Source organism: Larimichthys crocea, chromosome VIII, assembly GCF_000972845.2.
Source record: "Larimichthys crocea isolate SSNF chromosome VIII, L_crocea_2.0, whole genome shotgun sequence".
Taxonomy (NCBI): Eukaryota; Metazoa; Chordata; class Actinopteri; family Sciaenidae; genus Larimichthys; species Larimichthys crocea.
The window spans coordinates 32,332,613-32,345,536 of NC_040018.1; the positions used below are offsets into that span (position 1 = coordinate 32,332,613).

General features: G+C 50.7%; 2 protein-coding genes and 1 long non-coding RNA gene across 4 annotated transcripts in view; 2 read left to right on the top strand and 1 right to left on the bottom strand.

Moving 5' to 3' along the window:
• The window catches only part of LOC113746286 (uncharacterized), a 2,755-nt gene extending 1,191 nt beyond the window's left edge, over positions 1-1,564 (top strand). The window contains exon 3 of the long non-coding RNA XR_003462720.1: positions 1,313-1,564. This is a non-coding gene — a long non-coding RNA (uncharacterized LOC113746286). The remainder of the gene's footprint in view (positions 1-1,312) is intronic.
• LOC113746316 (WD repeat-containing protein 88) overlaps positions 1-3,541 on the top strand; it is a 6,323-nt gene extending 2,782 nt beyond the window's left edge. Inside the window, 7 exon segments of the mRNA XM_027281385.1 lie at positions 1,573-1,619; positions 1,622-1,734; positions 1,736-1,757; positions 1,849-1,904; positions 2,050-2,076; positions 3,087-3,185; positions 3,257-3,541. Of these exon segments, the coding sequence (XP_027137186.1) occupies positions 1,573-1,619; positions 1,622-1,734; positions 1,736-1,757; positions 1,849-1,904; positions 2,050-2,076; positions 3,087-3,185; positions 3,257-3,382 (490 nt within the window). The 3' untranslated portion in view covers positions 3,383-3,541.
• Positions 3,542-3,714: 173 nt separating this feature from the next.
• The window catches only part of wdr59 (WD repeat domain 59), an 11,916-nt gene continuing 2,706 nt past the window's right edge, over positions 3,715-12,924 (bottom strand). The window contains exons 3-27 of one of the 2 annotated variants that reach the window (XM_027281217.1): positions 12,415-12,550; positions 12,245-12,330; positions 11,969-12,049; positions 11,852-11,889; positions 11,580-11,668; positions 11,375-11,491; positions 11,203-11,280; positions 10,849-11,005; positions 9,613-9,692; positions 9,402-9,531; positions 9,017-9,123; positions 8,773-8,937; positions 8,573-8,668; positions 8,373-8,477; positions 8,157-8,278; positions 7,784-7,937; positions 7,439-7,495; positions 5,849-5,982; positions 5,572-5,653; positions 5,359-5,471; positions 5,115-5,265; positions 4,952-5,033; positions 4,737-4,857; positions 4,514-4,656; positions 3,715-4,427 (exon numbers count right to left, since the gene is read on the bottom strand). In XM_027281217.1, coding sequence (XP_027137018.1) covers positions 4,192-4,427; positions 4,514-4,656; positions 4,737-4,857; positions 4,952-5,033; positions 5,115-5,265; positions 5,359-5,471; positions 5,572-5,653; positions 5,849-5,982; positions 7,439-7,495; positions 7,784-7,937; positions 8,157-8,278; positions 8,373-8,477; positions 8,573-8,668; positions 8,773-8,937; positions 9,017-9,123; positions 9,402-9,531; positions 9,613-9,692; positions 10,849-11,005; positions 11,203-11,280; positions 11,375-11,491; positions 11,580-11,668; positions 11,852-11,889; positions 11,969-12,049; positions 12,245-12,330; positions 12,415-12,550 — 2,860 coding nt within the window. In that variant the 3' untranslated portion in view covers positions 3,715-4,191. The remainder of the gene's footprint in view (positions 4,428-4,513; positions 4,657-4,736; positions 4,858-4,951; positions 5,034-5,114; positions 5,266-5,358; positions 5,472-5,571; positions 5,654-5,848; positions 5,983-7,438; positions 7,496-7,783; positions 7,938-8,156; positions 8,279-8,372; positions 8,478-8,572; positions 8,669-8,772; positions 8,938-9,016; positions 9,124-9,401; positions 9,532-9,612; positions 9,693-10,848; positions 11,006-11,202; positions 11,281-11,374; positions 11,492-11,579; positions 11,669-11,851; positions 11,890-11,968; positions 12,050-12,244; positions 12,331-12,414; positions 12,551-12,924) is intronic. The other variant, XM_027281218.1, reaches the window with a different exon arrangement.

Sequence of the window (12,924 nt, forward strand, 5' to 3'; positions counted from 1 at the left end):
CACATTGGTCCTGGGATACGACGATGGTGGTCTCTGGACGTGGAGACCAGGGACAGTATTCTGGTAAAACTGAACATTAAACGATGAGTCCTGACTTTCTTCATGGAGATGATCTGGTTATGGTTTTGGTATGTCTTGATCTATGGTTCTGGGTTCTGGTCGTACAGTGGCCGGTGGGGTGGTGGCGTCCAGTCGGTCTGTTGACCTCCTGCGGCTCGTCGTCTGATGGCCGGCTGCTCGTCTGCGCCTCAGATCCTCAGAACGCTTATTCTGTCGTGGACGCCGGCGTGGACAGACGCTGCATCACGTCAGCGGTACAACAGCTCGCTGGGTCTGCAGCCTGAACCCTGACAGTGTTAGTGAAGTGTGGTGTTTCACCATCAGATCATCACCGCTCCACATCACACGCTGCCGATTCGACCCTCACAGCCCAGAGAGTGGCCACGGTGTCTGCAGATCCGGACATCAAACTGTGGGACCTGCTGGCCCGCAAGGACCACCGTGTCCATCGACAGGTAGACCATCGACAGTGACCCTCGACAGGTAGTCCAACGACAGGTAGACCCAACGGTTGAGACCAACGACAGGTAGACCAACGATAGGTAGACCAACGACAGGTAGTCCATCCAAAGGCAGACCCAACGACAGGTAGTCCCAACGACAGGTAGACCACGACAGGTAGACCAACGACAGGGTAGTTCCAACGACCAGGTAGTCCATCGACGGGTAGGACCATCGAAGGTAGTCCATCCAAAGGTAGACCAACGACAAGTACGACATTGACAGGTAGTCCATCGACAGGTAGACCATCGACAGGTTAGACCACGATCAGGTAGACCATCCAAAGTGTAGCCATAGACCAAACGACAAGTCGTCCATCGACAAGTAGTCCATCGACAGGTAGTCACGACGGTAGACAGGTCCATTAACGACAGCCCTTGGCGACCCAACCAAAGCAGACAGGTGACTCAACGACAGGTAGACCATCAGTGGACAGGTAGTCCATCCAAGTAGACCATCGAACATGTCCATCGACAGGTAGACTCTCCAAAGGTGAGACCATCGACAGGTTAGTCCATCGACAGGTAGCCCCAACGACAGCGTAGTCCATCCAAAGGTAGGACCAACGACAGGTAGTTCCAACGACAGGTAGTCCATCCAAAGGTACGACCTCGCCAGGTGTTACGTCCATCGACAAGGTAGGACCGTCCAAAGGGAGACCATCGACCAAGGTAGTTACCATCGACAGGTGTTAGACTGTCCAAAGTTAGACCAACGGACAGGTAGTCCATCCAAAGGTAGACCAAGACAGGTAGTCCAACGACAGGTAGTCCATCCAAAGGTAGACCATCGACAGGTAGTCCATCGACAGGTAGTCCATCGACAGGTAGGACCATCGACAGGTAGACCGTCCAAAGGTAGACCATCGACAGGTAGTCCATCGACAGGTAGGACCATCGACAGGTAGACCGTCCAAAGGTAGTCCATCGACAGGTAGACCATCGACAGGTAGTCCAACGACAGGTAGTCCAATGACAGGTGAGTTCAGATTTCCTCTTCCTGTTTTCTCAGTAACCACGGCAACGTGGTCTCCGACTGCTGCTTCACGACAGCGGGCCACTCCTGTGCACGGCATCATGGGACAAAAGTGTGTGAAGCTGTGGGAAGTTCAGGCTGGAGGGTTCGAACTCACGGCGGGACGACGCTGCAGCAGGCCATGAAGGCAGTGTGAGCTGCTTGCAGGTTCTCTGCTGATGGTTGAGGCCGCCGAGCAAGGCAAGCCGGTTGCTGATGGTCAGAGTTCTGCTTCCTGTCACTGAATGTTCACTTCCTGTCTCGTTTCCATAGCAACTTGACTGGTGTCTGGCTTCTATGACAGGACTGTTGCACTCTGGGATTATGTGGTCTCTCAGTCAGAGCGTCATCCCTGAAGGTGCTCACCACTCAACAAACTCGCTCATATTTTTTATCGTCACGTGTCAAACAGTTTGTTTACGTTTTCAGGCTCACAGTGATTGGGTTGACAGAGTGTGTCCGTCAGCGTGACAGGAAGTTTGGTGGTCCTCTGCCTCGAAGGTGGTATTTCAACGTGACACCAACATCGTTTTACGGGCACTAGATTGTGAACATCTAACACTAGTCGAGATACGTCCTGTTTTAGACAGTTGAGACGAGAGACTACGTCCAGTTTGACACGTGGGACTAAAGACTGTGCAGTACAGACTCCACTTTCCAGTCTGTGACGTACGTCCAGGTTTTAGACTGAGTCCAGCGTTTTCGACCAGAGTCTCAGGGACGTCGGGACGTCACGGAGACTACGTTCCAGGTTTTAGACAGTCGTGGGGACGTCACCGAGACTACGTCCGGTTTTAGACAGTCTGCGGGGACGTCACGAGACTACGTCCAGGTTTTAGACAGTCTGCGGGACGTCACGGAGGACTACGTCCAGGTTTTAGACAGTTGTGGGGACGTCACAGGGGACTACGTCCAGGTTTTGACAGGTTGGGGACGTCAACGGAGACTTACGTCCAGGGTTTAGACCAGTCTGTGGGGACGTCACCGAGACTCCGTCCAGGTTTAGACAGTCCTGCCGGGGACGTCACGGAGACTACGTCCAGGTTTTAGACAGTCTGTGGGGACGTCACAGAGACTACGTCCAGGTTTTAGACAGTCTGTGGGGACGTCAAAGAGACTACGTCCAGGTTTTAGACAGTCTGCGGGACGTCACGGAGACTACGTCCAGGTTTTAGACAGTCTGCGGGGACGTCACAGAGACTACGTCCAGGTTTTAGACAGTCTGTGGGGACGTCAAAGAGACTACGTCCAGGTTTTAGACAGTCTGCGGGACGTCAAAGAGACTACGTCCAGGTTTCAGACAGTCTGCGGGACGTCTGTGGTCAACAGTTTATTCAGATCAGCTGGTCTTTGTCTCGTCTGTGTCTTTATGGTAAAATGCTAAATTCCTGCAGCAGAATCAGGGAAGTGAACGTAACTTCAGTTTACAGTCTTTGTCCTGTGGTGCGTTCACGAGCTGCTGAGAAGCTGGGACATCAGAGTTCTCAAATCAGTCTGTTGTGTGTCTGCAGGATCAGACCGTCCGGCTGTGGAACATCGAGAACATGGAGGAGATCCCAGAAGTTCTGGAGGGGAAGAGGACTGAAGGGACGGGAGTCCACGTCCTGAAGGTGAGTCAGCGTAAACTGAGGTCACAACGTTACCTGTCTCTGTCGTCATGACGACTGTCCGTCCGTTTCAGTGTGAGCAGTGTGGGAAGCCGTTTCCTGTGTCCAGACTTCAGACCTCAGATCTGCTGACTCAGTGCGTCTTCTGTCGACTCAAGTCTCCGTCCAGATACCGGCCGCAGCCTCCGCCGCTCATGTGACTTCCTGTCCAGGAGGTCAGAGGTTCTGATGTTAGATGATTTGGACCCGATCCACCCGTCCTGGATGAACAATTCAGCTGTGACTGTTCGAGGACGTCACCATGGAAACACTGATCAAACACTTTATTTAATTAATAAATGAATCAGTTAGTTAACCAGCAGACTGTTTCCATGGAGACGTTGTTCAGTTTGTTTCTGGTTCTTCAGACACAATAAAATAAAACAATGATTTATTCAGTATGTTCATAATTATAATAATTATTATATGGACTGTTGCAGAGGACAATGAACACTTGTCCACAGGGGGACGCTTCTATTAACGACACTTTGACTGAATTCAAACAGACTTTTATTATTTTACAGAAAAAAACATTCAGAAACTTTTTTTATGTCACATTTAAAATCCGTCATGTGACTCACTGTGTGGGCGTGGCTAACGAGGTGACATCATCACAGCAAAACAAAAAAACTAATGATGTCACTTCCTGTCCAAAAGTAACAACTCAAAAACAATTTAGATTTTAATTAATTAAACATAATTAGTAACAAAAAACAAAAAGTCCTTCTGATGTAGAAAAATGTTCGTTAGCTGAAGTTACATTAGTGACTGAGGTCAGTGAACGCACCACAGACTGCAGTGAGACACTTCATCATCTCGTCCTGAAGGTGGCGCCAAACAAACAGTTCATCCCATCAGGAGGGTTTCTCCTCTGAGGACCAAGCATGTCCATCAGACGGACTGACGCCACGTCCACGCTGCCTGTCAGTTGGCAGGTGCGTTGGTTTCAGTCCTCAGAGCGTCCCTCCTGTCAGAAGGTGCTCTGCAGCAGACAGTGGCAGCCGCAGCCGGCCGGACACTCGTCCTGGCGGCGGAACCAGTCCATCATGTGACTGGTGTGTCCTCCGTGTCCACAGCTCAGGCAGAAGTTGGACGAGCCGCGGACCGCCACGTGACAGACGGCGCACTGGAAGGTGAGGCGCTTACAGACGGCACACTGCGTCCCACGAGCCTGACTGCGACAGTGACAGCAGTACACCCCGAACTCTGAGGGGACAGAACCAGAACCACAGCATCAGGACCAGAACCAGACAGTGTGAGGGTGTGCAGTGCAGTGAAGTGTGGGTCAGTACCGATGCCTTTGTGAGGTTCTGGCGGGCAGGAGGCGAACTTGAGGACATCGGCCCGTTTGTCCCGGAGGCCCCAGCGGTACAGGATCTCCCCGTAACACTTCTTGAAGTCGTCAAACTGAAGCATGTTGGTCGGGTCCAGCAACCTGCAGGACAGGAAGTGACATCACAGTGACGTCAGAGCTCTGTCAGTCAAACATTAAGCCCCGCCCCTGTGAGGCGTCACCTCTTGTTCATGTCGTGCTGCTCGCGCTCCCGCTCCCGTGGATCCGTGTAACCCTGGTTGCCGTAGCGATAGTCGTCAGGTGACGGCTCTCCCCAGGGGTTGGCGTGCTCGGAGTCTCTGCCTGTGAACGACAACAACGCGTCTGATTGGCCGAGGAGAATCTGGACATGGCACGGTGCAGCAGGCGGCCCGTAGGCGGCGCTGTGCTGCCTCACCTGTGTTCCAGGTGGTCGCGGTGATGGAGTCCGACGTGCTGGAGCACGAGCCCGAGGTGACGGAGCTGGACGTGTAGCTGGGCTGAGACAATGACATCATCATTACATCACTTCCTGTTCACCTTGTAGAGACGTTCCACGTGTCCGTGACGTCAGCACTTACGTATCGGGAGTGGTGTGGCGGGAACATGGCGGGGCGTGACGGATGATGAGCGTACAGGGGGTAACAGTCAGGGGGCGGAGCCTGAGCTCTGAACACGCTGCACAGCATGGCGAGCGTCTGGACGTCACTCATGTGACTGTAGTGATCCAGACTGGAAACACAAACACACAGACTTTAGTCTGGACACTGAACGCCTCGTTCACACCTGAAACACACACACACACACACACACACACACACTCACAGAGTCTCCAGCAGGTGGCGTCCAAATGGGTGTCTGGCCCAGGGCGTCTCCGTGTCCGGGTCCGAGTCTGGACTCAGGTCCTGATTGGTCGCTGCAGACGCCAGGGCCCAAACCTACACACACACACACACACACACACACACACACACACACACGTTGTTATTGCCGGTTTGTGTGTGTTCATGTGTCATTGATGAATAAATCAAGCGTTACCTTGGCGACGTCTCTGCGTCCGACTGTGAGCGCTGCCGCCTGATTCTTCTGACACGTTTCCTGAATGTCGTTCATGTTCAGACTGAGACACACAGGGAACGCTCAGACAACATTTCATCAACATAAACACAACGTTTAACAACAATTCAAAAATCTTTGAACTCAAACAAAGTTACATTTTAGATTTATGTTCTAGATTTTAATCTGGAAACATTTCACAGGTGACAATGTTACATTGACAGAGCGTTGACAGAGCGTTGACAGAGCGTTGACTCACATGTAGCTCTCTCCTAGATTCTTGTGGACCGGCAGCAGACAGGAAATCTCCTGGATGATGACCTTCCCGGCCAGTTTGATTGGACGGTTGCCGTAGTCCGTCCCCTCTCGCTTCGTCTTAAACCGGCGGGATTTCTGACAGACAGACAGACAGACAGACAGACAGACAGACAGACAGACAGCAGGTCCAGAGACAAAGACAAAGCACCACCTGATTAAAAGTGGTTTTATGATAAATTACTGTAAGAGGCTTCACACTGTGACACGCTCTGATCCAGACTCTGATCCAGACTCTGATCCAGACTCTGAGTCTGATCCACATGATTACTGATGACGGAGCGCTCTGATTGGCTCTCTGTGTGTCTGCAGGTTTGAATCTGAAGTCAGCTGATCGTGTCGCAGCGTGAAATCGTTAGTTTTCAGTTAACGAACTCTGGCGACAGTTTGAAGCCAAATTAGCGACTTAGCTCGAGACTTACCTGACGACGTTAGTGAACGTTAGAGATGCAGGAACAGGAAGTGACAAACAGGAAGTGACTGTTATGTGTTCACAGGAGCTAGTGATGCTAGTTAGAAACAGGAAGTGGAGGTTAGCCTAGCTTAGCATAAAGACTGGAAACAGGTGCAAACAGCTAGCCTGGCTGTCAAACACAGTTTGTAGTTTGTAGGAGGTCATGAGCCGTCTTCTTGTTGCCAGGCAACCCGCAGAGACTCAAAGCCCAACATGTGTGACTGTTTCTTTAAGACGCTGTGACTGTTTCTTTAAGACAGTGTGACTGTTTCTCTAAGACGCTGTGACTGTTTCTCTAAGACGCTGTGACTGAGGCTAAGACTGAAACTGAGACTAAGACTGAGACTGAGAGTAAGACTGAGACTGAGATTGAGACTAAGACTAAGACTGAGACTGAGACTAAGTCCAGCTCTGCAACAATCACAGGTGTTGAGCTGTTGATTTGACGGAGGTGCTGAGGCGGCCAATCAGACGCTCAGAATGGTCAGACGGCTCCACAGAGAGAGAGCGGGTTGGCTGAGCGACACAGACAGTGAATGAGGAGAGAGAGCGCAGAGGTGATTGATTCTGATTGGACGTCAGGTCAAAACTCAGCTGATCAGCTGTGTAGGAGTTTCATGTGTTGTTCTCATTTGTGCCAGTAGGTGGCAGGGAATCGGCTCGGGAATCTGTACGGTTGCCGCGGCGTGTGACGCCGCTCAGAGTGTATTACTGTGGAAAGTGAGTCCTCGTGAGATGGCTGTGTATCTAATATGCAACATAATCAGTAATGCCTGGTCACCGACACCGACACGAGTACAAGCCCTTAAAACCACTATACGCTGATTTAAACAAACACCTGAGCTCCTGTACAAACACGTCGCCGTGGCGACTGTAGAGTCAGCTGATTCATCTGACCTCTGCACCTTTAACTGATGGAGTCACATGATCTGTTTGGATTCAGAACACATGACATCAGTCTGCCAATCAGAGACATGCAAAATAAAAGCATGGTTAAGATCCCAGTAAGGAGACAAGGAGACGAGGAGACAAGGAGACGAGAGAGGGAGGACAGAGGGAGGACAGAGGGAGGACAGATACCGGCCAATCATGGAGGGTTTGGACAGACCAGCGGCGGGAGGCAGAGATTGGGAGCTTCTGATTGGAGGAGAATAGGAAGGAGGAGGGGCCCACAGTGATGTGGGGGCAGGCGATTGGCCGGTGAAAAACAACAACAAAAAAGAAGGAGGCAATCAAAGAGAGAGAGAGAGGACGTCACCACACTCTACATTCCCAGTGTCCCTGAACTACACACCACAGAGCTTCACACCAGGACATTCAAGGACTTTTTAAGAGCTTTCCAGGTTTTCAATGTGTCTGTGTGTGTGTGTCTGTGTGTGTGTGTGTGTGTGTGTGTGTGTGTGTGTGTGTGTGTGTGTGTCTCACCCGTTCTTTGTAGTAGAACGATGAGATGGACACGGTGTCTTTGTCGGAGCGAGTCGGGCTGCCGCTGTACAGACGCAGAGTGCTCTGAGACTCTGAACGCATCTTCATCGGGGTTAACACTCCACTGTGATAGGCTGAGAGCGCTGACAGGGACCTGAACACACACACACACACACACACACACACACACACACACACACACAGACACACACACACACACACACAGATGTTTAGCCTCTGACGACACTTTTGACTGACAGTGAATGCCTCACGCTGCGATTGGTCAGTACAAGTGAAGACATCGTACAAACTAAGATGTTTACACCTGAGTGTGTGTGGGTGTGTGTGTGTGTGTGTGTGTGCGTGTGTTTACCTGGGGGTGGGCTCGGTGGGCGGGGCCGATCGGTGCATGGTGATTGGTCGGGTGAAGTAGACCAGACAGCCGGTGCCACAGAAACGAGCGCCAGACGTCCGAGGGAACGGGATGTTGGCGTCCTGAAGGAAGACGAGACGTTTCCTGTCAGGACATGTGTGTGTGTGTGTGTGTGTGTGTGTGTGTGTGTGTGTGTAGTAAAGGTGTGTTTGTTACCTGATAGGAGCCGTATGTGTTGGTGACTCGAGGAAATGCTGGCAGGGCCGGAGTGACGGGATTGGACAGGACGAAGGGGCCGGAGGGGGGGCCGTCCTCCTGAGTCTGAGAGAGCGGTCACATGACCAACATGAAGCACTGTGTGTGTGTGTGTGTGTGTGCGTGTGCGTGCGTGCGTGCGTGTGTGTGTGTGTGCTCACCATGTCTGATTCCAGACAGGACACCAGCTGTCGGACACACGGTTCCAGACAGTTCTGGTTCCTCTTCACCTTCTGCAGCGACGTGTCCGTCAGAATCTGAGCAGAACCACAGTGATGTCATCAGATCCGACGGTGCGTTCAATGTTTACACGGATCAATCAGAAAACAGAGTGCCGCGGTGCGTTCAGGAGCGTCCGTACCTTCTGGATCTTGGTCTTCATGGCGGATGGGATGGTCGTCGGGGAGACGAACTGGAAGGTGGGCGCGGCGTTGTTTGGATACTGAGCGGGAAACTTGACCACCAGGTGAACCTGATGACTGCCGAAGTGAGCCGACACCATGCAGCTCCGGTTCAACGCATCCATCTGCACACACACACGCTGTGATGTCACTTCCTGCTACATTATAATGACTGTACATAAACGTGTCGAGGTGACCTCTGACCTCCACGTTGACGTTCCTGATCTGCAGGTTGACCAGAGAGAACTCCTGCTGCAGAGTCTGAGGCACACCTGAACCCACCGCAGAGTCCTGACGGCCGCCAGAGTCATCTGAAACAAGAGGACAGAGAGACAGGTGAGACACACCACGAGGAGACGACAGGTGAGACAGACCACGAGGAGGCAACAGGTGAGACAGACCACGAGGAGACGACAGGTGAGACAGACCACGAGAAGACGACAGGTGAAACAGACCACGAGAAGACGACAGGTGAGACAGACCACGAGGAGACGACAGGTGAGACAGACCACGAGGAGACGACAGGTGAGACAGACCACGAGGAAGACTCACAGGAGTGAGTGTCTGTCTGTCTGTCTGTGTGTCTCACCTTGCAGGTTTTCAGCTGCAGGTCCGATGCTGTGGTGACTGTCCGGCTCCTGAGACGACAAAGACTTCTCTGTCTCCACGGTGAGGGACATCCCGTCCATCAGGTCCTCCACCACGTCAGAGACACACAGCTACACAACAACAACACACAGACATGAGGACCAACCAGAGGCAAGAGGACGTTCACCTGTCACCTGAGGCTCCACACTGACCTTCTGCAGCTGAGGGTCCACCCTCCAGATCCTCAGAGTCTGGTCTCTGGACCACGTGACCAGCTGGTAGTCCTTCGAACCTGGAGTCCACAAACAACGAGAAAACACTGTAAACTACAAACGAGAAAACACCGTGAACTACAAACAACAAGAAAACACTGTAAACTACAAACAACAAGAAAACACTGTAAACTACAAACGACGAGAAAACACTGTAAACTACAAACAAGAAAACACTGTAAACTACAAACGACGAGAAAACACTGTAAACTACAGTAAACTACAAACGACGAAAAAACACTGTAAACTACAAACGACGAGAAAACACAGTAAACTACAAACGACGAGAAAACACTGTAAACTACAGTAAACTACAAACGACGAAAAAACACTGTAAACTACAAACGACGAGAAAACACAGTAAACTACAAACGACGAGAAAACACTGTAAACTACAGTAAACTACAAACGACGAAAAAACACTGTAAACTACAAACGACGAGAAAACACAGTAAACTACAAACGACGAGAAAACACTGTAAACTACAGTAAACTACAAACGACGAAAAAACACTGTAAACTACAAACGACGAGAAAACACAGTAAACTACAAACGACGAGAAAACACTGTAAACTACAGTAAACTACAAACGACGAAAAAACACTGTAAACTACAAACGACGAGAAAACACAGTAAACTACAAACGACGAGAAAACACTGTAAACTACAGTAAACTACAAACGACGAAAAAACACTGTAAACTACAAACGACGAGAAAACACAGTAAACTACAAACGACGAGAAAACACTGTAAACTACAGTAAACTACAAACGACGAAAAAACACTGTAAACTACAAACGACGAGAAAACACAGTAAACTACAAACGACAAGAAAACACCGTAAACTACAAACAACAAGAAAACACCGTAAACTACAAACAACGAGAAAACACCGTAAACTACAAACAACAAGAAAACACCGTAAACTACAAACAACGAGAAAACACCATAAACTACAAACGACGAGAAAACGCCGTAAACTTTTTTTAAACTAGTGAAATACTAAAATATCAGATTTGGACAGGACGCAGACACTGTTTACATGAAGAAAGAGGTGTGAGTGTTCAGTTGGATAGAGCTCAGCAGCTCACTTCCATCCACCTCAGCACAGACCTAAAGGTCAAACAGGAAGTTCCTGAACTCTTGGTCTACATCTCAGCGTGTGATTGGTCACCTTCTTTCTGCGGCCTCCACTGGAACTCGAGCACGACGTCGTCGTGTCCGACGAAGGCGTGGACCGGACTGTTGAGGTCGAGCGTGCTCCACAGCAGCAGACTGTTCTCTCTCCTCAGCTGAGGAACCATGACGGTCACCAGACCGTTGGAGAACGGCTGAAGCACACAACACATTCATGTTTCACAATAAAAGCCTCCACAGAACGACGGGATCACTATAATGATATGCCTTTAATTTGAAATGGATACAGGAAGTGTTGAGTTTGTGTGAACAAATATTTTGCAGTAATAAAATATCAAATATATTCATCAGACTGGTCAACACGAGTCTGAGCTCAGGTGTTCATGCTCACCGTGTACCGGGCCTTCCACACCGGGACCTGACAGGACAGGATGTTCAGGTACTTCCTGGGCTGTCGGAAATCCCAAAACTGAACAAACAACAACAACAGTTAATACGGCTCCACCAAACAGGAAGGAGATGTTTGGATCCGTGCTGCGTTTGAGTCCGTCGGTTGTCCTCACCCTCACTGAGTTGTCCTGACTGGACGTGGCGAGGATGAACTCGTTGTCCGGATGCCAGTCCAGCCCGTGGATCTTGGACAGGTGAGCCGCCACGTACTCGGCCGCCGTGTTCGGCTTCTGCTCAGAGACAAAGGTTTACACGGCTGATGAACATACGTGTTCACTTACACATGTGACTCAGAAGACAACACGTGTCTCTGCTCACTCTTTTGTCCCAGATCCGAACATCTCCGTCATGACTGGACGCCAGCAGGTACTGGTTCTTCCTGTTCCACTTCACCTGAGACGCCCCGGCTGGAAACACGAGGACGGAGAGGAGAGAGAGGACAGAGAGAGGACAGAGAGAGGACATAGACAGAGAGAGGACAGAGAGAGGACAGAGAGAGGACAGATGGCATGAAGAGGTTAGTAAGTTTCCACAAAGACAGGAAGGGCAGAACTGAAACTAAAAGACGGTCTGGTCCTTGAACTGCTCACCGACTGCAGACAGCGCCACCGTGGGTTTCCGAGTGTCTCTGCAAGTCAAACAGACAAACTGTGAGAGGTCGATAAAAGAAGAGTTCTGATTGGACGTCTGATATCTGCTTGTCTGACCTTGTGTCCCAGATGTAGATGTACGTGTCCACTGAGCTGGTGACCAGAAACTCAGGCTCAAACCAGGACCAGTCCAGATCACTGAGGACAGACAGGGGGTCAGTGAACGCATCACAGAGGGTCAGAGTCAGCGAACGCATCACAGAGGGTCAGAGTCAGCGAATGCATCACAGAGGGTCAGCGAACGCATCACAGAGGGTCAGAGTCAGCGAACGCATCACAGAGGGTCAGCGAACGCATCACAGACATGTTGTCCTGCAGCGTTTGTTCTGATACCTGATGACTCGGGTGTGTCCCTGCAGGGAGGTGTGAACTTCTCCACAGCCGTCCTTCCATGAGTACAGGTCCACACGTTGGTTGCTCTGCAGACACACACACACACGCTCAGTGACTCGTCTGTTTCACAGATGTTGATTGGTCGGTCGGTTATCGGCGGCTGAACTGACCGAGGCGGCGAACATGTGAGACTCCGCCCGGTGAGGGTTCCACTGCACCGTCCCCACGTCCCACTTACTCTGCCGGCCGATCTTCCTCGGAGCTTCAGACGGAGCCTCCAGGTTCACCATGTACAGGAACCGCCGCCTGACACCACAGAAGAAGAGAAACGACAACAAAGATCTCCACACACTTCCTGTCCACGAGAAGTCAGACTTCCTGTTGCTAATAAAGTTTATTATAATGAGTGTGATGTCATCGTCGACAATCTAATGTGACATCATGAACGTGTGAAGAGTCGTGGTGCGTTCAGGTGAATGTGTGAAGAGTCGTGGTGCGTTCAGGTGAATGTGTGAAGCATAGACATATATACATAGACGCCGCATTGAGGGGGTTGGTCGTTGGTCGCGATACGTAAACGGCGCCGCCATATTGGTTCGGGCAGATCTGCCCGTAAACTAATACAAGGAAATGGACTGAACTTCATAAAGCGCCTTTCTACAAAGTTCTTTAAGTTAATG